This window comes from Megalobrama amblycephala, linkage group LG17 (genome assembly GCF_018812025.1).
Source record: "Megalobrama amblycephala isolate DHTTF-2021 linkage group LG17, ASM1881202v1, whole genome shotgun sequence".
NCBI lineage: Eukaryota > Metazoa > Chordata > Actinopteri > Cypriniformes > Xenocyprididae > Megalobrama > Megalobrama amblycephala.
In genome coordinates this window covers 42,446,158-42,472,109 of record NC_063060.1, presented here as the reverse complement: position 1 = coordinate 42,472,109, position 25,952 = coordinate 42,446,158, and the positions used below count along the sequence as shown (strand labels likewise).

Genomic DNA, 25,952 nt, shown 5'->3' with positions numbered 1-25,952 from the left:
CCATATCAATAATTAAGTGATGTAAAATGCAGTCTACTGTTGCTAAAACGAGGGACGTGCTTGATATTAAACAGTGCTATTACAATTGCATTAAAGGCACAATATATAATTTTTGCCACTAGAGGTCACTTGATTTTGCGGAATCATGGGAGGTGTTGTCTTCACGTCTACAGCCTGTGGAAAAGAATCTGATGGGACTCGGGAAGAAATCATATTCATGGATGAGCTAATGTACTATTAAAGATTTATTAACATTACTGTAGTATGAAGCAGCGTGTGGGAGCGGAACGAGGCCGCTGGAGCGATTGTTAATGAGAGACGAGCGCGACACACTTCTCGAGAGCAGTGGAGCTTTTATTATGCCACAGATGAGCGCTTCGGCTTCTTCCGATCATTCGTATATACGGTAACGCAGTGCTGTTAGATGCATTTGTGTTGGAAATTGTTATAATGCTACTCTGCGTTTGTTCATCGGCTACTATGAGACACTTGTTGCACACTGCAGTAAGCTAGATCGATATTAGGCATGGTAAAACGTGGTACTCATTGTAAATCAAGAAAATGAGATTTAAACAAAACATACTGTGTTGAGCTATATAACAGTGATTTATTTTTCTGTCGATGAATGTATCCAAACAGTTGCTCACCGGTCTAATAAAACACATAATACATTAAAGCGTATATTAACCGGAAATCGAGGATTACGTGGGTTTGATGTCATTGATAGGCGACGCACGAAAATGATCTTGGTTAAAATTGCTTATTTCTTTGGATTAAAACATTCTTGAAAACATTTGGGATAATGTAAGTACACAAATCAACAAAATATATAACAGTGTTCTAGTGGTTTTTGAATATTTTAAGCCGCGAAAGAGATACTGTCCCCTAGGCGGCTTTCTGTGCGCGCTACGAGATAAAGTGCATAAAAAGTGGAAAGGAGGGGAAAGCGCATAAGCAAAGTACACTGTAAGTGGTCAAATAGCCTACACACAAAAATGTTGAAATGGTGTAAACACAGTCGGTTATGTCTTAAATGGATGTAAACAGTTGAGAAAGAAAACGCAAGTGTAACCGTATATTGGATCCGTGCAGCTCTTAAAGTGACAGCAGCCTAATAAACCTTATTTAATTTCTGTTGTCTATTACTGTTAGTACATCTTCCTGAAAACCCTAAAGCACTGTTTATTTCATGTGAATTTTTGTTCTGTTGTATTTTTGTTGAATTTAGTTTTTGTTCTTATTGTATTGCTGACTGTTTACTCGGTTTGAGGACTTTTACCTACATTAGTTAACCTAGTATTAGTTTTTGCTCAAGTATCAATATTTGTGAAATTTCACTGATATTTGAAATGATATATCTTTGATTTTGATCATCACCGATCACACACCGATAATTGTCGATAATTTCGATATCGACCAAAATATTTGTGATTATGATTTTTGCCATACCCGAGCAGCCCTAATGGAATGCTTCCTATTTCATCTCCTAAACAAAAAGAGGAACATATAAATAGATGGAAAGCCTGTGTCCTACATCCCCTTTTCCCCAAAGGCGAATTCCAGCCCTCTGGAGAGCGCCTAAAAAAATTCTCATTGCAGCCGAGCCAATTGCACTCGCCCCGGAGGGTGAGATTCACACAGCTTCAGAAACGCAGAGTTCCTCTGGAGAGGAAGAGTCTACTGGGGCGGAAGCAAGGGGGGAGAGGGGGGTTCGGCCACCTGCCACAACCCCACACAGGAAGGGCACGGGGAGGAGGTTCTCTCCTTTGAGGAGCGCACACATGCTCTTGATGAGCGGAGAAGACAGCACGACACGGTCGATAGTGCTCATCGTGATGGAGGGGCTCTCTGGGGCCGGACCGGCAAAGTAAAAGGTCTTTCCATCAGAGAAACAAGACGAGAGCGTAGAGCAGTATCTGACTAACAACATCGAGCTCTTCCACTGAAATACAGGCCCATCTGTCACTGTCTGCCCTTTCATGACCGGATATACACACAAAATGATAGCTTTTAATGGCTCTGAGTATACACCGGCAGGTATGCTTGCACAAATTTATAGCCTACAGTGGTAATGCAACACACACACTTATTATGCTGTTCTTTATCACACAAACTGAGTGATTATGGTCATGAAACACACACACAAAATCCGTATCATGCTGTCAGCAAATATGCCTGCCAGGTTTTTTGTCCTCTTGTGCAGATTTAGATTATTAAATCCTGCACTCTTAATAAATGCTGTAATGGTCTATATCAACCCTATAACAGCAGGTTAATGAAAATATGCACACTAATCCAGCTAAATGCTCATCCACACGGCATGGTGCTTTTTGTACAAACACGTTTACCGTTATGAAGTGCTTGTATGTGTCAGGAAGATTCATTTTGTATTTATAATATAATGTTGCAAAAAGACTTAATTAAAAGGAACAAAATATGATTTTGAATAGGCTATTTCTCCAACCGAATCTCACACTGAGCGTATTCTGTGTAAATTTATCTTCTTATAATTGTAGTGCAGTTCCTGATGTGAAGTAAGCAATTTGTAGGTTGAATTCCCCTTAAGAGTCTAAGCACTGTGGTGATTTCACTATTGTTCTGCTAGTTGTAATTCCAACATTAAGTGCATTCAAGTGATTTTTGTTGAAGTAAAATGGACTCTCAGAACAATTTAAAATGTAAAAAACAATTTCTCTTTTTTACTTCCTAAAAAACTTTTTAGCCCTAATTCAACATAATGAAGAGCAAAGAATACACATTAGGTGTGTCAATGGATGTATGGATTGGATATATGATGGTTGGATTGGGATGGATGGATGGATGGTTGGATTGGGATGGATGGATGGTTGGATATGGATGGATTGGATGGATGGATGGATTGGATGGATGGATGGATAGATTGGATGGATGGATGGATGGATGGATGGATGGATTGGATGGATTGGATGGATGGAGGATGATGGATGATTGGATAGAAGGATGGATGGAGGATGATGGATGATTGGATGGATGGATTATGTGGATGGATGGATGGATGGATGGATGGATGGATGATGGATGGGTCGATGAATGAATGGATGGATTGGATGGATGGATGGATGGATGGATGGATGGATGGATGGACGGATTGGATGGATAGATGGATGGATGAATGGACGGATTGGATGGAAGGATTGGATGGACGGATTGGATAGACGGACGGATTGAATGGACGGATGGATGGAAGGATTGGATGGACGGATTGGATGGATGGATTGGATGGATGGATGGATGGATGGATGGATGGATGGATGGACGGATTGGATGGATGGATGGATGGATGGATTGGATGGAAATATTAGATGGATGGATTGGATGGATGGATGGATGGATGGATTGTGTGAATGGATGGATGGATGGATGGACGGATTGGATGGATGGATGGATGGATGGATGGATGGATGGATGGATGGATGGAAGGATTGGATGGATGGATGGATGGATGGATGGATGGATGGATGGATGGATGGACGGATGGATTGGATGGATGGATGGATGGATGGATGGATGGATGGATGGATTGGATGGAAGGATTGGATGGATGGATGGATGGATGGATGGATGGATGGATGGATGGATGGATGGATGGATTGGATGGATGGATGGATGGATGGATGGATTGGATGGAAGGATTAGATGGATGGATTGGATGGATGGATGGAAGATTGTGTGAATGGATGGATGGATGGATGGACGGATTGGATGGATGGATGGATGGATGGATTGGATGGAAGGATTGGATGGACGGATTGGATGGATGGATGGATGGATGGATGGATGGATGGATGGATTGGATGGATGGATGGATGGATGGATTGGATGGAAGGATTGGATGGACGGATTGGATGGATGGATGGATTATGTGGATGAATGAATGAATGGATAAATGGATTTGATGGAATGGAATGGATTGGATGGATGGATGGATGGATGGATGGATGGATGGATGGATGGATGGATGGCTTGGATGGATGGATGGATGGATGGATGGATGGATGGATGGATTGGATGGATGGATGGATGGATGGATGGATGGATGGATGGATGGATGGATGGATGGATGGATTGGATGGATGGATGGTTGGATTGGATGGATGGATTGTTAACATTACTAGAGTCACATCCTTGTGTGTAGTCTGTATTTAGCAAATTATGTTTAATATAAAATTATATGCTTAAGGTATGATTGTGTGTCATTTATGATGTACAACAAAACATGACAATCTCCTCAAGTAATGTTCACCACAGACTTTAATTTACTGAAATACTGAAAACTGCAAATCTGAAAACTGCAAATCTAAAAACCCAAAGCAAATTCCAGAGGGAACTCAATGCTCACGAACTGAACAGTTTTATTGAAGATAAACAATCCTTTGGAAATTTATCGTTCAATTCCCTTTGGTGCCACTAGTGGTACAGAAATCACTCACTCCAGCTTTGAAACCCTGAAATTGTTTCTCTCTGTTCCTGTTTCTGTGGTTAAGCTTTGGTTGAGAAAAAAAAGAGTTTATGGTAGGTCATGAAGCAGATTAAAATCTGGGCAAAACATGGAATTAAAATGTCCCTCGACTCATCTGCCTCCATGAACCCATTCCCAAGAAATGTGTTCCTTCTCTGCTGGGTCATTTAACACAAACACGCCTTCTTCTGGCCACGTTTGGCACAGGAAGACAGATTACATGGAAATCAGGCCAGGGCCTGGACCACGAGCCAATGCAGAGAAAACACTGCAAAAAAATCATTTCATCAGTATTTTGATCTTTCCCCACACACCCCCAGTAAAAACAAACAAACAAACAAACAAAAAAAATCCTTTAAGCAGGATAAACTATATTGAGAAGACAAAGTAATGAAATAAATATAAACATATAAAAAATTACAATAATAATACTAAAAACCTACATAATTAAATATAATATAAAATCAAATTATATATGATTATATTATGAATATGATTATATGATTAAATATAATATTAAATATTATTAAATAATTCATCCATCCATTTCCAAACCGCTTGTCCTATAGGGTCTGTATAGCTGCTAAGTATTAATATTAAATAATATTAAACATTATAAATAAATAAATAATACACACACGGATTTAGTATAAGACATTAGAAGATATTTAGTATAAAAATCATATGAAATAATACATTTAAATATAAATAGATTTAAATAATGTAATAATGTAAAATAATATATATTTTTTTCATCTTTATTTATATGCATATATATGGAGAGGGGCTTGCTTAGTGCATAAGAGACTTTCATTTGTTGCTCCGTAGGGGGGAGAGGTCGAGTCTGATAATTGGATGTTGAGAATTAACCGTGTGCCGAGTTTGTTTCTGTACACCATTGTGAGGTCCACACCCCTGCAGACAGTCACCACAGACCATCTGTCCTCACATCCCCTCCTCCCAAATCCGAGATCCCACACGCAGACATACAGTGCACCGTCCCATCTGAAAGTGCTTTCTCAGCCGCTGAACAAGCCAATTCTGCTGCTATAAACACAAAACACACATACCTCCACAGAAATAAAAGCCCGCTTTCTCTGCCAAGCACACCAACATCAAAGAAAAAACATCTCCCTAATGAACGTTACAGAAAGCTCACAGTCCATAATGACACTAGGGCCAAGCTGTAGCACACTGTACTTAAGCATAAGGCTCGCAGCAGTGCACTACACACACTGAGTGAGATAAACAGACGTATACTTCACACATTTACTATCTCCAAACCGCCCTGTCAGTTTTCAGACACAATGGCCCCTACCCAGTAAACAAAAACCATATGAGCCGTTTAGCATCATCAATATTTCACCTCAAAGTAATCTATTAATTATAGCCAACTTGAATAGCCCCAATCTACCAGCTCAAGACATGTCTGTCAACCATACAGTGACAGGAAATGGTAGCTTCTTGCACCGCTTACTGGTTCATACTGAACAGTATATGCATATAACATACATGCAAACATTCAGTAATCTGCAAAGATAAACAGTAGAATGAGACATGTTAACGTTACTTAGTCACGTTGCATGTGTAATCTCTGAAATGAATGCTAATGTTAAAGGCCTAGTTCACCCAAAAATGTCATTTCTGTCATCATTTATTCAATTTATTCACCCTCATGCAGTTCCCAAGAACATATGCGGCAGAATGACAGCCTCAGTCAGCATTCCTTTGACTGTAAGGGAAAAAGATGCAATTTTTATGGTCCAGAAATAAAGTCAGACAGGTTTGGAACAACAATAGTATGAGTAGATGAGGTTAATAACACATATATATTATATAGGGCTTGACATTAACACCCGCCAACCCGCCAAATGCAGGTGGATTTCAGCAATTCAAAAAACATGTATACTATGCATAACAATAATTAATAGTGCACTTTTCCAAGTTTCATATAATTTTAAGTGTTCAATTTAAAGTAACCAATAGAAAAATCAAACCCAGTTCACACCCTATTTAGGCTGCAAATTGATTTCAAGGAGAGTTTTTGGCTCATGTAGTTGACATAAGTGATCAGAGAGGTAAGAGCATGCTGATGCCTCCCGTGCTCACTCATGTTGGGACACGGAAAACGGAGCAGTGACGCGTGACGTAATTCCCAGTGCCTACCAGCGGCAGGGCGGGTGACGGAATGCGTCCTCGGCCTGCGTAAGGACGCTACTGACCATGTGCCAGCTATTTTAGGAAAGAGAATGACTTATTAAAGCCATTCTTCCCCCCACTGTCACAAGCACTTTAAGTCTCTGAGCTAACTGAGGCAGTCTAGACTCGGGGCGGTGTGCGTGATTGTACATTTGTATGCATGGGCATGTTTGAATGAATGGCAGACTCTAATTGGGCTGATGTGTCAGGTGTAGATTGGGTGAACTTGGTGAATCTGCTACAGCACCAAAATAGACCTGCATCCTCTGCAGCTACTAGTGATGCAGCACTGTGTGAAAATGAGTTCATTCACTCACTCGCTCTCCAATTCTCCATGGTTCAGTGAATGCAGTAAGTTGACAGTGAGGCTGCAGTCCACAGAACAGACTGCAACGCGGTACTGTAAACTTACCGCACACTCTTCACTGAAACCAAATATGCTGACCTTGTTTCACAATAAGGAAAGTGCTGACCTTCACTGAGCCACTTAAGACATTAATTAGTAATGCTTACATTTTGTCTTAAAGATACTCGAGGGAGAAATGCTTATATGGCTTTTTATCACCACTACAAGGACACAATTTTAACACATTGTAAACTGAAATTTAATAAACATTTAAAAGGGACCCATTATGCCCCTTTCACAAGATGTAATATAAATCTCTGGTGTCCCCAGAATGTGTCTGTGAAGTTTCAGCTCAAAATACCCCACAGATCATTTATTATAGCTTGTCAATTTTGCCCCTACTTGGGTGTGAGCAAAAACTCACAGTTTTTGTTTGTGTCCCTTTAAATGCAAATGAGCTGCTGCTCCCGGCCCGCTTTCCAGAAGAGGGTGGAGCTTTAACCCTTAAATGCATACCTGGGGTCTTTAGTGACCCGGGACGTCATTCACTACCCTCCTCCTCATTCATTTTTTAAAGTTAGACAACAACCTTCTTGGTATTCCTTAATCAATTCATTATAAAGAATATAACAAGAAAAAAAACATAAAATTATAAAAGAATGCCTATTTTTGTATTCATTTTTTGTAAAAATTGTATAGGGTCGCTAACGACCCGAGGTGTGTATGAGTGTACGTATATTTTTTCTGCACAACGATAATTGAATCTTAGATGACGGAATAAGTGCAATTCACCTTTATTCCACAAGGTGGCAATGTCTGATACACAATGCTGAGGTGACGACTCATTCAGACAGAAAACGAAATAATAAGAAAAACATGAAATGATTTAGCAATTTACTGCAGAGCAAGTACTGAAGGCAATCAAATATGACTGTAAGTGTTGCTGGATGGATCTGGTGAAGCTGTTAGCTATCGAAATATTGATTTTGAAGATTTTGAAAATTATATACTTTTGAGAATACGTTTGAGATTGCGAATGGGCTCATATTCATGACCTTAAACATAAAACTAGCCCATTATTTGCTGAATTTACTGGGAAATGAGCTCTGACGAGGACAGTGATGATGGCATAAAACATCTGCTCAAACGGAGCCCTTTCAAGCTCCAAAAGGTAACAAAATATGCTTTATTTTATTCTTCTGTAATTGTTACTCTAATATCAGAGGAGTTTTATATTATCGCGACAGGTCTGTGTTAGACATAGATCTGGGTCGATAAAGACCCGAATATGTAAGAATGATTGGCGAAACAGTCATGCATTTGAGGGTTAACAGCTCACGCTTCGGTTGCTCAACAACAACAAAGCTGGAGAATCTCACGCAGCCAAAATGAGGATTGTCAGTAACGGTGTTCAGCCTTACATTGTTCAAACCGGAGTCGACACTGATGGAGAGACTCAGGAAGAAGTTACAACTTTTAGAATGAAACTGGATGTTTCTGAATGGTTAGTGGATAAATTTATGTAGTTGCTGTGGAGTTGATTCAACTCATCCACTAGCATGTGCCGTCATGTTCATCTTTTGTGCAAATCCAGCGTTGAATTGACCCTCGTTTGTGAAGCAGTCCAGCATAAAATGACGGCATGACAACAACACTCTACTACAACAACTCTTCCTCTTCTCTAAAGCAGCACGACTTGGCCCCATCCCCTTTGTTGTGTGTTCTCAGGGGCGGGGTTTATGTAAAGTTTAGGGTTAGTGATGTCACAAACCCGGAAAGAAGCACATAGTTCTTACCAGCCATTTGTTGTAGTCCTTAAACAGAGAAAAAAAAAACTCCCTTTGCATTGAACTTTGAGCGTCGTACCTCTGCAGATGTTGTTTATGCTCAAACAGCGACATTACACACTAACTAAAGTTAAAAAAGTGAAATCATAATCAACCACCCCTTCAACATCTCATTTTGCTGCTGCCTGGATCAAAGCAATCCACAAAAGGAATAAAATCATTGAATGAGCAGCTCCTGCATCCAAAAGAGTGTGCGAAACAACAAACGGGTAAGCAATAACTCAATTTGGAGCAATGCCTTGTGCATTTGAGTCATGTTTTGCCTGCATTCTGCTGCCAATAGTTACTCTTAAGCAAACCACACCGTATTCTCACACCACCTCTTGAGATTAGTTTAGTTCGCTGTTAGAGGACAGTTTGTTTAAGTGTTCACATCATGTAAGCCAGAATGTTTTCATACCTCTTGGAGATCTCTAATTGTGAGTACAGCCACAAATACAGTACAGATCAGTGTTTTCTAACTTTTTTTGAGCAGTGTTGGGAAAGTTACTTTTAAATGTAATATGTAACAATATTGCATTACTTCCTAAAAAAGTAACTAATTACATTACTTTGGTTACATTTAAAGGTGTCAGTATTACAGTGTAATTATACATTTAAGTACTGAGTAATAATAATTAACTACCTGCACTTACTATAGGGTTAGGATGAGGGATTGGTTTAGGATTAATTGCATGTAATTATGCATAATTTATAGTCATTACTACAGTAACATGTGTAACAATGTGTAACTACATGTAACGTGTGTAATTGACACTGTAAAATAAAGTGTTCCCGTTACTTTTTATGGAAAGAGTCACGTTACTTTTGTGTTACTTTTTCTCATCTGGACTGGGCATGCTTGTTTGTTTTCTATTAACAAAAAAACAAAAAAAAAGCTCTGTTTTTGGCAAATGTAAAGGCCTTTTCACACCAAAAGTGAAATTAATAAACCTCAGGCTGAAGAAATGCGAATTCACACCTGTACAGTAGAGGGCGCAGCTCAAACAAACTAAACGTTTGTTTATTTAAAGTCATTTTTGCTTATTAATATGGCTGAATTGGATAATCGAAGGTTGGCAGCAAAGACATAGGTTAATAAAGTGAGATTAAATACATAAAGTATATTTGTGTTATTTAACATATTTAATTATTGCAGGTTTGCGTAATATTCTGACTTTGTATTTCACTATTTTTATTAATTTTGAGGAATACTGAATCTGTTTTTGTGCAAGTGAGAGAAGTAAATGCATTTACATTTAGTCTAGAACTACAATACCCATCATGCTTAGCGCACACAACACCTCTGCTCTTACTCCCGATTTCTCTCAACATGGCGACAGGAGAGGTGCCAGTCAATAAATGAGAAATCAAAGTAACTTGCGTTACTTGTTTGAAAAAGTAACTCAGATATTTTGTTGTAAATTTAAAAGTAATGCGTTACTTTACTAGTTACTTGAAAAAAGTAATCCGATTACGTAACTCGCGTTACTTTTAACGCGCTACCACCGATAATGTTTTTGAGTATGTACACCCACAGTCCCTTCAAAAAAGCTCAAGCTACTCATCAAAATGCTTTTTAACTTCTAATATATGAGATATCATTTAGCAATAATCACTAATAACCCTAACCCTAACTTTTTATTAAATAAAAAGTGTTTGCCTACAAGACAACCACTGGCTCTGCACCCCTATAACTAAACTCACTACTTAAAGGCTGGTGCACACTGTGTGAATTTGGCCATGATTTGGTTGCAAATCATGGTTGCAAATTTTGCAAATCCTAAAAGTTTTCTATAATCCTAGGCAAAAATCTGTAGTCTAGTTTGACATGTTCATCAACAGCCAATTAATGACCGTTGTGATCAAATTTTACCTCAGATGAAATTCTGGCAGTGTCAGAAGATTTGGCACACAGTCCTGCAGTTTGACTTCTCCTATAACGAATGTCAGTTTGTTTTTGTTTTTTAAGACAAGCCATTATCAAAATTAACGCTAGAGATTTCTTTGTTAGCCACCATTTCAGTCCCGTGTGTAATGCAATAGAGTACCCCAGGGATGACGTGTTTCTGTAGGCCAACCCGGAAGTTAGCGGCACACAGGTTCCCTCGATTGAAAGCCTATGCATTTTTCCCATAGACTTTTGGAAAATCACAGAAAATAAGCTCTGTGTTTAACAAAGGGTTATGACACTTGCACGTTTTGTCTATCAAGATAATCTTTACAAGTGAACACAACATTTATAGATTTTGAAGCCTAAATAAAGTCGTCAGATATAAAAGGCTAACAGTAGAAAGTATTTAGAGGCTTTGTTAACCACAGCCCTTATTTCAGGCAATTTAGCAAAAACCCATTCAAAAAACTCACTGACTTTACGGCATTGGAACCGGAAGTCCTAAAATGCTAACTCGCTTCCGGGTTTTGCCTACAAAAATGCATCATCCCTGAGGCACTCTATATGTGTTGATGATGTAAAACTCCAGACAGGTTTTCATGCGTTCATTAAGACTTTGAACCTTCAAAAAGCTTGTATTCTGCAAGTCATCTTTTTTGCCAACACTTGACCCATTAATATTAGCACTTTTTCTATTTCTATTCTGTCTCTCTTTCTATTTACTAAAAAATAAATAAATAAATAAATCCTTGGGACTTGACACGGCATTTGCACTCATGTTGATTTCATTGCTTCTGTCGTTTTGGAGAAAAGTGTCTGCTAAATGATTAAATGTAAATAAAATACAATACTGTGGGTAAAAAAAAAAAAATCACCAACTGCTTCAGCTCCACTTGAGCTTGTTTGTCTATCACAAAGATTTGACAGTTCTGGGGCAAATCATGAAAAAAACTTCTCAGAAAAAGACCTTTTTTTTTACTGCAAACATATTTATAAATGAACTTCAGATGGAATGTTTGACAAAAAGTTAAACTATTTGGGCTTATATGACAGAAATGATCATCAAGGTTTCATCAAGGTTTCAAAAGTATGAAACCAACCAATTTTTTTTTTAAATATTGGAAAGACATTAATACTTTTATGGATGCATTAAGGATGCATTAAATTAGTCAATTGATTGACAGTTAAACTTTTACATTGTTACAAACCAATTATATTTAAAATAAATGCTGTTTTGAATGTTCTACATTCCTGACACAATTGTATCATGATTTACACAAAAATATTACATGAAGCAGCACAACTGTTTTCAACATTAATAAAAATGTTTCTTGAGCAGCAAATCAGCATATCAGAATCTGAAGGATCATGTGACATTGAAGACTGGAATAAATTACACTTCAAAATATATTAAGAAGTTTTTAAACTGTAATAATATTTCACAGTATATACTGTACTGTCATCAAATAAACGCAGCCTTGGTGAGCATGCGAGACTTCTTTGAAAAACATTTTAAAAATGTTTGAACGGTAGCATACATCTGCCTTATTTCTTTGAAAAGGAACTGAATGTTTAAAGGCATTACCAATTTGAATGAATCTTCTGACAGCCCTAATTTCAGCATATTATAATCACAATCTCTGCAGAACAGGTTTAACAAAGCAAAATCAAAATCTTTCCAAGTACTCCTGATGGGAGCCTACAGACAAAACAGAATACCACTAATTCACTTTGAAGTATGCAGAGCCGTGCAGACTATATTTTTCGCTAATTAAATCCCAGCCTTTTATGGTTTATCGTGGAATATCGGAAATATCGATTTTGATTGGATCAATTGCGCAGCTCTAACCACTACTCAAATAAACCCTGATGAAGTAACTGCATTACTGACAGACTTCTGCTGAACATTTTTCAATCCATGAGATACAGACTGCAATCAGTGAACCGTGAAGCTGTAAGGGCAGCACTGAATCTCTGCATCTGTAAAATTAAAATTAATCACTGCATAGTTTATCGGAGATCCTTTTGTTTGCTATAACCACCGTAGCCATGGCAACCGCGGAACGGGCCAGGCGGGTATAGAATGCAACGCAGTGGGTGAGGTCAGAGGTCACGTGATACGACGTGCCACTGAGGAAGAGAGAAAGAGGGATGCTTTGAAAGAGAAAAATGGCAAGATGGAGAAAGAGAAATGATGGAATGGGGGGGGGGAGTTTTTCCAGCAGCTAGCCACTGCCCTGGAATTAATCCAAAAACTCATTCTGTGATAGCAGTATCCCTATTGACATTCATGCTTGAAACAAACAGCATCTGATTTAGGAGAGATCCGATGACATATAAACATCATTTGAAAAAGGTCACATCAATTTTGCCCAGGGATTTGAATAAATTTGAATATTCAGCAGGCAAACGAATACCCCTGTGGTGTGTTAAACATCTATATGCACAATATGATATCGCATAACATTCACAGGTACTTGAATCATTTCTAGTGAGATGTGTCACAGAGAAGACACTGTGCATGTGCTCATGATATCGCTGTGATACATCTGTGTGTTCCAGGCGAAATGATCATCATATTTCAGAGTACAAACACGGCACTGAGTGGATGATAACACCCACACTACATGCTTTGGTCTGTCATGGGAGCGAGTGTGAGGGAAATACATAAGATGGAACAACATGAGGTGATTTTAAACTGGTATTTAGGACCTTGTGAATGTCCTATTGTTTAAGCGAAGGTCAAACGTGTTGTTTTATCAAAGAAAGAGGAAAAGGAGGTTGGTTAATGAAGAGAGAAGTGAGGTCAGAACTAGCAGAGAGGCATTAATCACAGATGAAGATGAACGTAAATAATTCAATCACACAGATGCTTTGGAGGAGATGCCACTGCTCACAAGGGTCAGCATCAAACCCCTCCGTAACAGTCCCATATTTTCTGACCAGTATGATAACATTGTGAATTAATTATTAGGTTTGACTATTTCAGAAAATCCCTAAAGCCGTGTTATAGTGGAAAGGCTTCCCAAAAGATGGGATGGGAGGGTTTGGGTTTTATTAAAAAATGTATGCTCACCAAGGCTGGATTTATTTGATCAAAAGTACAGCAAAAATAGTAATTTTGTGATATGTTATTAAAATTTAACAATTAAAAAAAACATTTATTTTAATATATTTTCAAATGTAATTTGAAAGCAAAGCTATGGAAGATTGTTTCCACCACAAATAAAAAATAGAAAAGGTAATTGCGACTTTTTTTCTCAAAATTAGGAGTTAAAATTGCGCAATTCTGACTTCTTTTCTCAGAATTGCAAGATATAAACTCACAATTGCAAGAAATAATGTCAGAATTGCGAGACATAAACTCACAATTTTGAGTTATAAAGTCAGAATTACAGGATATAAACACACAATTGCGAGTTATGTCAGAATTGCGAGATATAAACTTAAAATTGTGAGAAATAAAGTCAGAATTGCGAGATATAAACTGACAATTGTGAGAAATAAAGTCAGAATTGCGCGTTATAAATTTACAATTGTGAGTTATGTCAGAATTGCAATATATACTCACAATTACAAGAAATAAAGTCAGAATTGCGCGTTATAAATTTACAATTGTGAGTTATGTCAGAATTGCAATATATACTCACAATTACAAGAAATAAAGTCAGAATTGCAAGTTATAAAGTCAGAATTGCAATATAAACTCACAATTACGAGAAATAAAGTCAGAATTGTGAGAAATAAAGTCAGAATTGTGAGAAATAAAGTCAGAATTGCACGTTATAAATTTACAGTTATAAAGTCAGAATTGCAACATAATCTCACAACTGTGAGTTATAATGTCAGAAATGCAAGAAATAAAGTCAGAATTGTGAATTATAATGTCAGAATTGCGAGATATAAACTCACAATTTTGAGTTATGTCAGAATTGCAATATAAACTCATAATCGCGAGTTATTTCAGAATTGCAAGAAATAAAGTCAGAATTGTGCGTTATAAACTTACAATTTTGAGTTATGTCAGAATTGCAATATAAACTCACAATTATGAGAAATAAAGTCAGAATTGCAAGATATAAACTCACAATTCTAACTTTATAACTCGCAATTGTGAAAAAAAAGTCACAATCACTTTTTTTTTTTATTCAGTGGTGGAAACAAGCTTTCAATTAAAAACTGAATTTTCAGAAACATTTTAATTTTTTTTTCAGGATTCTGTGATGAACACAAAGTTCAAAAGAACAGCATTTATTTGAAATAGAATTTTTTGGTAACCATGTATAAGTTTCTCCTGTCACTTTTGATCATTTCTTTCAACAAAAAAAAAAAAAATAAATAAAAAAATCTTACTGACCCCAAAATTTTGAATGGTAGTGTATGAGTTTAGCCACAGTATACTTTAAGTGCTGTATATCTTTCACTTGACAATATATATAACTACATGAAAAATCTGCAATACACTGATGCAAAAGCAGTAATCATGACAGAAAAGCTTTATGATGCATCCCACATTGCACTGATCCATTAGATCATTTTAGATTACAACCAAACAAGTGGTTTTTACAGTGTAAAAGCAGAGGTCATAAATCACTGTGAAATAACAAGGAAACCGGGACCCGGCTGATTTTATAGAGGGCACACATAAAATGCTTGTAAACGGATCTTTAAAGCCTGCAGTTACACTCAGCAGAAATGGAACAAATTACGGGAAACTGAAAACAATTTGCCCTAAAGTAAAAGGAAACAGAAATGACAAACAACAGACGAACCTCAGCTGGAGGGTCAAGAGCCGATTTCTCTCATCTTTCTCTGCATCCCCTCTTTTTATGTCTCTGTAACCTCTCTATTTTAACCACTTAACCACTTAAAGCGTGTGTCTGTTCAATCAATAGATCTTTACACTAATAATTTACATTTATGCAATGAAGCGGTGTGTTTGGATGGTTAATGTAAATGTGCCGATTAACTGGAGTCCCTGCATGGTGTTTTATAGGGATGATGTAATAATTTACTCATCCTCACATCATTCCAAAACTGTACAGTTTCCTTTCATCTGTGAGGCATAAAAGAACTTTTTTATTTTTGACCATACAATGGAAGTCAATAGTAACCATAAATGTTTGGTTACCAACATGCTTCAAAATATCTTCTTTTGTTTTCTGCAGAAGAAAGACATTTATACAGTTTTAAAACGACATGAGCAAGAGTAAATGATGAATTTTCATTTTTAAGTGCTGTAACAAAATATTTAATAAGCCTAAATGCTGCACAGTTATGTCAAACTGGGTGTTTACTTTTTATGTAGAATGTATTTTATGTAAAAGTATAAATTATATTAACATGTATTAATTATATAACTAAGTCTCAATCAGAGCACCATAGTTCAGTAGATGTGTTTAAAACCATTTCAGGACAAAGGGAACACGGGGGCAGAATCAGACATGAACTCATAAATTATGAAAAAATAGATCATAAATTATGTGCTTGGCAAACTACAGTTTCAAAGTAGCTTCCCTAACACTGCAGTGAAAATATTAGAAGACTAGATTCGCATTTCCTGAAATAAATACCAGTGCTCGCAATGCTGCAAAAAAATCATGTTAGGTAAGCTTCGGATTTGGGACTTTAGTACAGTGAAAAATGATGTCGCATCAGTCATTTTTGCTGTTGTCATGACAATAAGTATGAGTCTTGTTTTCTGTCAGATGAATCAATGTCTATAAATGTTTACGTATACACAGGGAAGGCAAGACCAATCACGATTCAGTATGCATATATTACAATGACGTCATCACTACTGGTTATAATTTGAATGCTGAACATTCTATCATTCCAAAACTGTAGTTTCCTTTCATCTGTGAGGCATAAAAGAACTTTTCAGTCAATAGTAACCATAAACATGCTTCAAAATATCTTCTTTTGTTTTCTGCAGAAGAAAGATATTTATACAGTTTTAAAACGACATGAGGAGGAGTAAATGATGAATTTTTATTTTTAAGTGCTGTAACAAAATATTTAATAAGCCTAAATGCCTTGTTATGTCAAACTGGGTGTTTACTTTTTTATGTAGAATGTATTTTATGTAGAAGTATGGTTACAATTTGAATGCTGAACATTCTATCAGTGCATATCAGTGGGGAAGGAATCTTAAATGTATTATGATAAAGCACACCTGAGCTGAAATTATCTCTAAGAATGGCGTCTGTAAGTTAAGCAGTTCGATCATAATTAATTGCAGAAGTTTAATTCTTTGGGTTATTTTAGGGATGCACCGATATGAAAATTTTGGCCGATACTGATAACCGATAATTCTTTACATTTGAAAGCCGATAACCAATATATTGCCTGATAAATCTAAATCCAAATTTTCATATAATTTTTGAGAGCCTGATTACAAAAACAAAAGCCTCACCATTAATAGCCATGTTCCAAGCACACAATTATAAAGATGTTATATTATATCATTATAATTTTTTTGTAGCCTATATGACAGATTTGCGCTGCATGTTGCATGTAACAGCACTTTCCTTTTTGAAGCAACTCCAATCATATTTCAAGCAATTCAAAACCATAATGGCGGACAGTGCGCATCTGAAGTGTCTCCGCTGAAGGAAATGATCCATTATTTATCAGCTTTAATATATCGGCCAAATATTCTTATTGATAAGGATAACATTAAAAATGAACATATATCAGCCGATACTGATATGGTGGCCACAGGGGTGGGCAATATATACCAATAAACATGATTAACTGGTAGAAATTTGTCGACCGGTAAAGATCTTGGACTAACGATTACGCTCACATGACATTGCTTATCGTTTGCATGCGTTTTTAAGCATTGCGGTTCAAAAACAAGTGGTTTTAAACCATTGAAGCACAATTAACTGCGAAAGACAACTCATTTCAGCATATGCGCGTGCTCTCTTGCGCTGTCTTTTGTTTCGAATCTATTGTTTCGAATCAGTGGTTCGGAGCGTGAATCAAACTGCCAAAGTCACGCCCCCTAGTGGTGAACCATTGAAATTTTGAAACACTTATGACACAACGAAGCCTCATTTACTGAAATCACGTGACTTTGGCAGTTTGTTACACGCTCCAAACCACTGATTCTAAACAAAAGATTCGTAAAGCTTCATGAAGCAGTGTTTTGAAATCGCCCATCACTAGATATTGTAAAATAAAAAATTTTTTTGGCACACTAAAAGTACTCTCGTCGCTTCATAACATTAAGGTTGAACCACTGTAGTCACATGAACTGTTTTAAATATGTCTTTAGCAGCTTTCTGGGCACCTGAAAGTGTTAATTGTGTCTTGCTGGCAATGCAGACTGAGCCATCAGATTTCATCAAAAATATCTTAATTTGTGTTCAGAAGATGAGCAAAGGTCTTATGGGTGTGGAACGACATGAAGGTGAATTTTCATTTTTGGGTGAACTAACCCTATAAAGTAAAAATAACCATATTGTGATATATTTCGTTATCATGATATAAGACTTTGGTCATATCGCCCACCCCTAGATTCGTGCATACCTAGTTCATTTCCAAAATATGTCATGAATAATAATAATACACTCACACCTTGCAAGCACCAAAACAAATAATTTTTGACTCACCTGTTTCCAGCTGTCATATACTAAAATTGTGCTGTCCTCATCATCCACAGTCACTCGCCGCTGGTAACCCTCATCTACAACACACACAATCACATCTTTGAAAAACTGACACTCACTTGTGTTCAATTAGCATCTACTTTTATTCATGCAGCTGAGCAAAAACTGGCAATTTCACGGGATCAAACATATAATAATATATTGTAGAAAGAAGTTTTGAAATGCAAGTTCAGAGTTGGACTCGAGACGTTGTGTAACAATAATTTAGTGGGTGCAAAATCGATGCACAAGAACACTCGACTCAAGAAAAAAAAAAACGTGTCTGTGTGTCTGATTGGCTCTTTGTCCACTAGTAAATGACATGCTCTGTTTGTGCAGAGGCAGTACTCTGCTGCTTCTTTCCCACCTCATTAAGACACGAGATGATGAAAGACCTGAAATAAGATGGATGCCTTCACGGCACCCACTCCGCTTTTTCCAATCAAATCCTGAGAGCCTTACTCTAGTGATCTCGGGTGTCTGTGAGGTGATAAGTGTGTTTCATCCAAAGCAAATCTAAAAATAGTACAGTCCTTGGCATCCTGACGCTTGATGCTGCACACAAGAAAGCTGTATGAATATAATCTTTACCGGTTGCTTGGGTTTCAGAGTCTATAGAGAGTGATCTGTCTGACAGTCCAGCAAGGCAAAGTGCCAGAGAGGATTTGCCCACTCCGTTTTGGCCCAGTAGTACTATCCGTAGGGGTCCGTGGTACTTCTGCTGCGGCGGTTTTGGGTAGGCGATTCGTGGATATTGATTTGCGGAGTCGCAGGCTCATCGAGCCCCGGCGTCCAATCGTAATCCTCGGAAACAGCCTCCTCTCGCCTCAGCTGATGCTTGATTGGCAGGGGGGTGCTGCCCCTGCGGAGCGGGGGTGCAGCCGATAGAGTTACGCCATAACCCTGTGAAATCCCAAGACAAGCAAAATCATCAGAGACAAGGATCTTCATCCAATAAATCTGAACACCAAGAACAATGTCAGTCCATATGATAAATTAATAATGTATAAATGGGGAGGACTGTGATCCTCTGGGACTTTAAAGTGGGTCAAAACAATGAGCAGTGTGTCCATTCACATAAACAAGCATCACTTGCTTAGAAAAAGCAGCCAACAGACAAAAACCATGAGGGACATGATGAGTTTTCACAGTTTCAATGATGTTGAGGGCATTGTCCATCTATCTCCATCAAGCAAAATCACCAAGACAGCTCTTTAACTGTTTACTGTGCTTGCTCGCAAGGGAAAATGGCATCAATATTAATATGGCAATTAATCTAGCCGCCGCACTGCAGGTGTGCCGGGGATCTTGTACGTCTGATCCGGTGTCAGACATCCAAGACAGCCAATTACACTAATTGAAAGGAGATAATTAATTAACAATAGACTTTATTGTGAGTCGATAAGATGTAGTATGGTGCATGGGGTGACGTAGCCCAAGGCCAGCCCTTAAGTAAGAGTTACTTTTAATAACAACAATATTTTAAACATAAATATTGAATTAGTATGCAAATCATTATGATTATAAATAATTATTCAACTATACAATGTTAATTAAGAGGCTACCTCACTAATATTTCCAAGTCTTCATTGTATATTCGACTAATTATTCGTAATCACAATGATTTGCATACTACTTTAGTATTCATGATTAAAATGTTGTTGTTATTAAAATTATTCATAATCATAATCATAATGATTTGTATGCTACAATATTCATGATTAACCTGTTGTTGTTATTAAAAGTAACGGTTAATTAAGAGGCTACCTCACTAATATTTCTAAATCTTCAGTTACTTTTAATAACAACAAAAATATTAGTGAGGTAGCCTCTTAAGTAACATTTACTTTTAATAACAACAACAGTTTAATCATGAATATTGAAGTAGTATGCAAATCATTATGATTATGAATAATTTTAATAACAACAACAGTTTAATCATGAATATTGAAGTAGTATGCAAATCATTATGATTATGAATAATTTTAATAACAACAACAGTTTAATAATGAATATCGAATTACTATGTAAATCATTATGATTATGAATAATTAGTCGACTATACAATGAAGACTTAGAAATATTAGTGAGGTAGCCTCTTAAGTAACAGTTACTTTTAATAACAACGACAGTTTAATCATGAATATTGAATTACTATGTAAATCATTATGATTATGAGTAATTAGTCGACTATACAATGAAGACTTAGAAATATTACTGAGGTAGCCTCTTAAGTAACAGTTACTTTTAATAACAAGAAATATTAGTGAGGTAGCCTCTTAAGTAACAGTTACTTTTAATAACAACAACAGTTTAATCATGAATATCGAATTACTATGTAAATCATTATGATTATTAATAATTAGTTGACTATACAATGAAGACTTGGAAATATTAGTGAGGTAGCCTCTTAAGTAACATTTACTTTTAATAACAACAACAGTTTAATCATGAATATCGAATTACTATGTAAATCATTATGATTATGAATAATTAGTCGACTATACAATGAAGACTTAGAAATATTACTGAGGTAGCCTCTTAAGTAACAGTTACTTTTAACAACAAGAAATATTACTGAGGTAGCCTCTTAAGTAACAGTTACTTTTAATAACAACAACAGTTTAATCATGAATATCGAATTACTATGTAAATCATTATGATTATGAATAATTAGTCGACTATACAATGAAGACTTAGAAATAATAGTGAGGTAGCCTCTTAAGTAACAGTTACTTTTAATAACAACAACAGTTTAATCATGAATATTTAAGTAGTATGCAAATCAGTGTGATTATGAATAATTAGTCGACTATACAATGAAGACTTAGAAATAATAGTGAGGTAGCCTCTTAAGTAACATTTACTTTTAATAACAACAACAGTTTAATCATGAATATTTAAGTAGTATGCAAATCAGTGTGATTATGAATAATTAGTCGACTATACAATGAAGACTTGGAAATATTAGTGAGGTAGCCTCTTAAGTAACATTTACTTTTAATAACAACAACAACAGTTTAATCATGAATATTTAAGTAGTATGCAAATCAGTGTGATTATGAATAATTAGTCGACTATACAATGAAGACTTGGAAATATTAGTGAGGTAGCCTCTTAAGTAACATTTACTTTTAATAACAACAACAGTGTAATCATGAATATTGAAGTAGTATGCAAATCATTATGATTATGAATAATTTTAATACCAACAACAGTTTAATCATGAATATTGAAGTAGTATGCAAATCATTATGATTATGAATAATTTTAATAACAACAACAGTTTAATCATGAATATCGAATTACTATGTAAATCATTATGATTATGAATAATTAGTCGACTATACAATGAAGACTTAGAAATATTAGTGAGGTAGCCTCTTAAGTAACAGTTACTTTTAATAACAACGACAGTTTAATCATGAATATTGAATTACTATGTAAATCATTATGATTATGAGTAATTAGTCGACTATACAATGAAGACTTAGAAATATTACTGAGGTAGCCTCTTAAGTAACAGTTACTTTTAATAACAACAACAGTTTAATCATGAATATCGAATTACTATGTAAATCATTATGATTATGAATAATTAGTCGACTATACAATGAAGACTTAGAAATATTAGTGAGGTAGCCTCTTAAGTAACAGTTACTTTTAATAACAACAACAGTTTAATCATGAATATCGAATTACTATGTAAATCATTATGATTATGAATAATTAGTCGACTATACAATGAAGACTTAGAAATATTAGTGAGGTAGCCTCTTAAGTAACAGTTACTTTTAATAACAAGAAATATTAGTGAGGTAGCCTCTTAAGTAACATTTACTTTTAATAACAACAACAGTTTAATCATGAATATTTAAGTAGTATGCAAATCAGTGTGATTATGAATAATTAGTCGACTATACAATGAAGACTTGGAAATATTAGTGAGGTAACCTCTTAAGTAACATTTACTTTTAATAACAACAACAGTTTAATCATGAATATTGAAGTAGTATGCAAATCATTATGATTATGAATAATTTTAATACCAACAACAGTTTAATCATGAATATTGAATTAGTATGCAAATCATTATGATTATGAATAATTAGTCGACTATAAAATGAAGACTTGGAAATATTAGTGAGGTAGTCTCTTAAGTAACAGTTATTTTTAAAAACAACGACAGTTTAATCATGAATATTGAATTACTATGTAAATCTTTATGATAATGAATAATTAGTCGACTATACAATGAAGACTTAGAAATATTATTATTAAGTTACAGTGATTATCATGATCACCATAGCTATTTTTGACCCTTTCAATGACACTAAACTCAAATATTAGATTTTCCCTGCAAAGGAATGTTTTGAAAACAAAATCACTCCTACATAAAGTCAACACAAAGGCTGCAGAAGAAGAGAGGGTGTGTACACACCGGCGTACATCCCAAACCTGTGAAGGACCCTACAACAACCCCACACACACATATCCACACACACACAGAGAGAGAGAAAGACGGGAAAGCGCCCTACCTGGTCCGACATCGTTCTTCAGTTCATCCGCTCTCAGTGAGACACCCAGCCGTCCATGTCATGTCACTGAGCGTCAAAAACTGCACAAGCGTCGGTGGGGATCGTTACATTACACTCGACTCATATGCCATCACATGGCTGTAGTCTGAAAACGCTCCCAATGTGACTGTAACCGCGCAAAAATGCTCCTCTTTCTCACGTTGACTTAATAGTAAACATTTAATCGCCTCCCTGCGAACGGCTGCGCTGCGTGACTCACGTATTACTGTACACCTGTCTCTACAATAGTGGCTTTTCATATGAGAGCGTGTAGCCCCGCCCCCGCACCGTAGACACGCCTCTTCATTCCAGGCGTTACCTGAATGCTCTGGATCTCTCTCTGATTCTCAGATTGAGACTCTATTGGGATGGTAAAGAAATATAAAAAGGTTTATATTCTGTTTATCACTATTTTAGTCCTGATGATGCTGTGCAAATTATTGAACTCCTGGTTTGTGATTGTTTACAACAGATTTTATTGTTCAACTTTGCTTTTTGGTCTATGCTGCTACTGTACACCCTCCAGATTATCTACAAACAATAGGCATTTGACTTCAGTGTTTATTAGAGTAAAATCAAGTGCTGCATGCTGTTCTGTCTCTCTTTTCTACATATAGAGATTTGACCTTGATACTTTGTTTGAATCAACTTTCCAAAGTCACATACATAAAGCGTATCCTTTGAGATATTTTTCTCCAGTAACCCTGAGTTTTCAAGCACTGCATGAATTATTGAGTGGTCGTTAAGTTTTATTGCAGCCACATCGAGCATCGTTTATGTCACAGGTGGAGAGAAAAACGTTTCCATGCAGGCTTTTTAATAATTCTTGTGAAGATCTTGTCTGTCTCTTTGATCTTAGTTTAAATGAACTATTATTAGAGCCAAAGAAACAAGATTAGAAGCGCTCTGAATCATCTGGGGGTCCCAGTCAAACACTCAAGAGGCACTATATCAGTTAAAAATTTGACTTTTTTTCTGTTCATAAGCCTTTGGTTCTCCTTCTACGCATTGAACATTGTGTTTTCAGTTTCCACCATCCTTATGGGGAAAAGACTCTGCCTACAAATCTTGTCCATTTTTCACTAAATTTGTCTCACATGTTCAGACCAAGCCCCATAATGCATATTAAAATTGTTTTGATTATCATAAGTGTGTTGTGGTCAGAAAAGAATACAATCTGATGAATAAGCCAATGCTGTAGTGGCCTAAAGTCATGTGTCTGGCCAGTGATTTCAATTTTCAACCATATTTTGAATGTGAATGTATACATCTGTGTCTTAACCAGAGATGGTTTTAAAGTGGCTTTTGATATTTTGGTGTACTGAAAAGAAGCTTGGCATCATTGGCATTTTGCCCAGTAGGTACCTGAGCAGTTTGTGTATAGCGCCACCTTGTGGTCAAATAAATTAAAATGTGATGTAATTTCCAATAATTTAATTACTTCTAAATAATTTGGCCTAAAATCATTGATTATGGTCTCTTATTATTCCTTGGGTCATGCAAAGCCTGTAATAACCAGTTTCAGAGTGTCAACCTGTTACTTGTCTGACTTTTTTCTTTGAAATTTCATCAAATCTTGACTAAAATTGACTATAGATGATCTTCAGACCAACCAGGAAAAGAGGAAGTGTCTTAACAACACTTTGTCATATGGACACAAAATTGTGTCAAATTGTTTGAGGAGAAAATTAAGACAATGATCTATCTATCTATCTATCTATCTATCTATCTATCTATCTATATGGGCTGTCAACGTTAACACGTTAACACATTAACGCATGCGATAAATTCAAAATCCTTAATGCGTTAAAATAATTTAACGCAAATAAATTACTGAAGCACGTGAAATTGTGTGGTTAACGTAATTTACGTGATGCAGTTAGATGATCTTAGAAGTTAAAAAACATCTACAATGGCACAAGCAACCCTGTAACCCTGGTAGGTGGACATTTCAATTCTAACCCTTTAACCTCAGCTCTGTCATACTGTGTGATCGTTTCTGAAGAGTGTGAGCCTTCACGCATCCCGCTGTGTGAAATACAGACTGAACGGAACGTCAAAACATCCCACCGCAGGTCAGATGATACGCAAACAATGTTTCTCGACTGGATAAAGCAAACCAGCGTCTCGCTATTAAAGTTTCGATGGATGAGGACTGCAATCAAGGTAAAGATGACTGCAGTGATGTACATGTAGTCGTATAGGCACACAAGAGTCTGTTATATTGATGTGCAAAACAAACCATGTATGTGCGCTGTTGTCGATGCATTGATTGAACATTGTATTTATGCATATTTCAGTACATTCACGTTGTTTCCACATACATTAATGTTTGAATTTGTCATGCGTACGTTGCTGTTTAGTAATTCTGAATCGATCCATGTACTGTAGTAGGTATATGCATTGTTTGGATATTTGGTGTCCTTTTGAAGTCACCAAGTGTCCCTTTTTGGAAAGACACCTAAATTGATCTTGAAAGCTTGCTTAAATACAGTTTTGTGAGAATCACCTGGTTTACTTTCTGGATATAACAGATGATTACAAATTAATGTGCTAAACAAGATAAATGGTGTATGCTTAATTTCACGGTAAGTGCAATCAAACTAAAAGGGTGCGACTAATCGTGCTTAAAAATTTTAATCGATTGACAAACCCCCAAGTCATCATGTTTTCAGGCCATTTTAAGTTTGATTTTGCCATGACATAAAGCACTGATATCTAAGTGGGTTAGATGTTTACTTACTTTTTAATTTGTCTTTTTGTTCTTTCAGACTGATTTGCAAATGCAAATGAAAATAAGAGCTGGGATTTAATGCACGAACCAATCATATCCAATCATAACAATCACATCCAATAATAGTGCGATGGAGGTATTGCCTCTGCTCAAGCCTGCTTTTGACTCTGCTCTGCTCTGCTTCACCCATTCATTCTCGATTACCCCCCACTAAGCCTACCGC

The 25,952-nt window shown here is 36.4% G+C and overlaps 1 protein-coding gene across 1 annotated transcript in view; it reads right to left on the bottom strand.

Moving 5' to 3' along the window:
* Positions 1-23,282, bottom strand: part of rem2 (RAS (RAD and GEM)-like GTP binding 2) — a 35,175-nt gene extending 11,893 nt beyond the window's left edge. Inside the window, 4 exon segments of the mRNA XM_048162846.1 lie at positions 18,383-18,456; positions 19,010-19,171; positions 19,174-19,321; positions 22,957-23,282. Of these exon segments, the coding sequence (XP_048018803.1) occupies positions 18,383-18,456; positions 19,010-19,171; positions 19,174-19,321; positions 22,957-22,968 (396 nt within the window). The 5' untranslated portion in view covers positions 22,969-23,282.
* Positions 23,283-25,952: the final 2,670 nt, after the last annotated feature.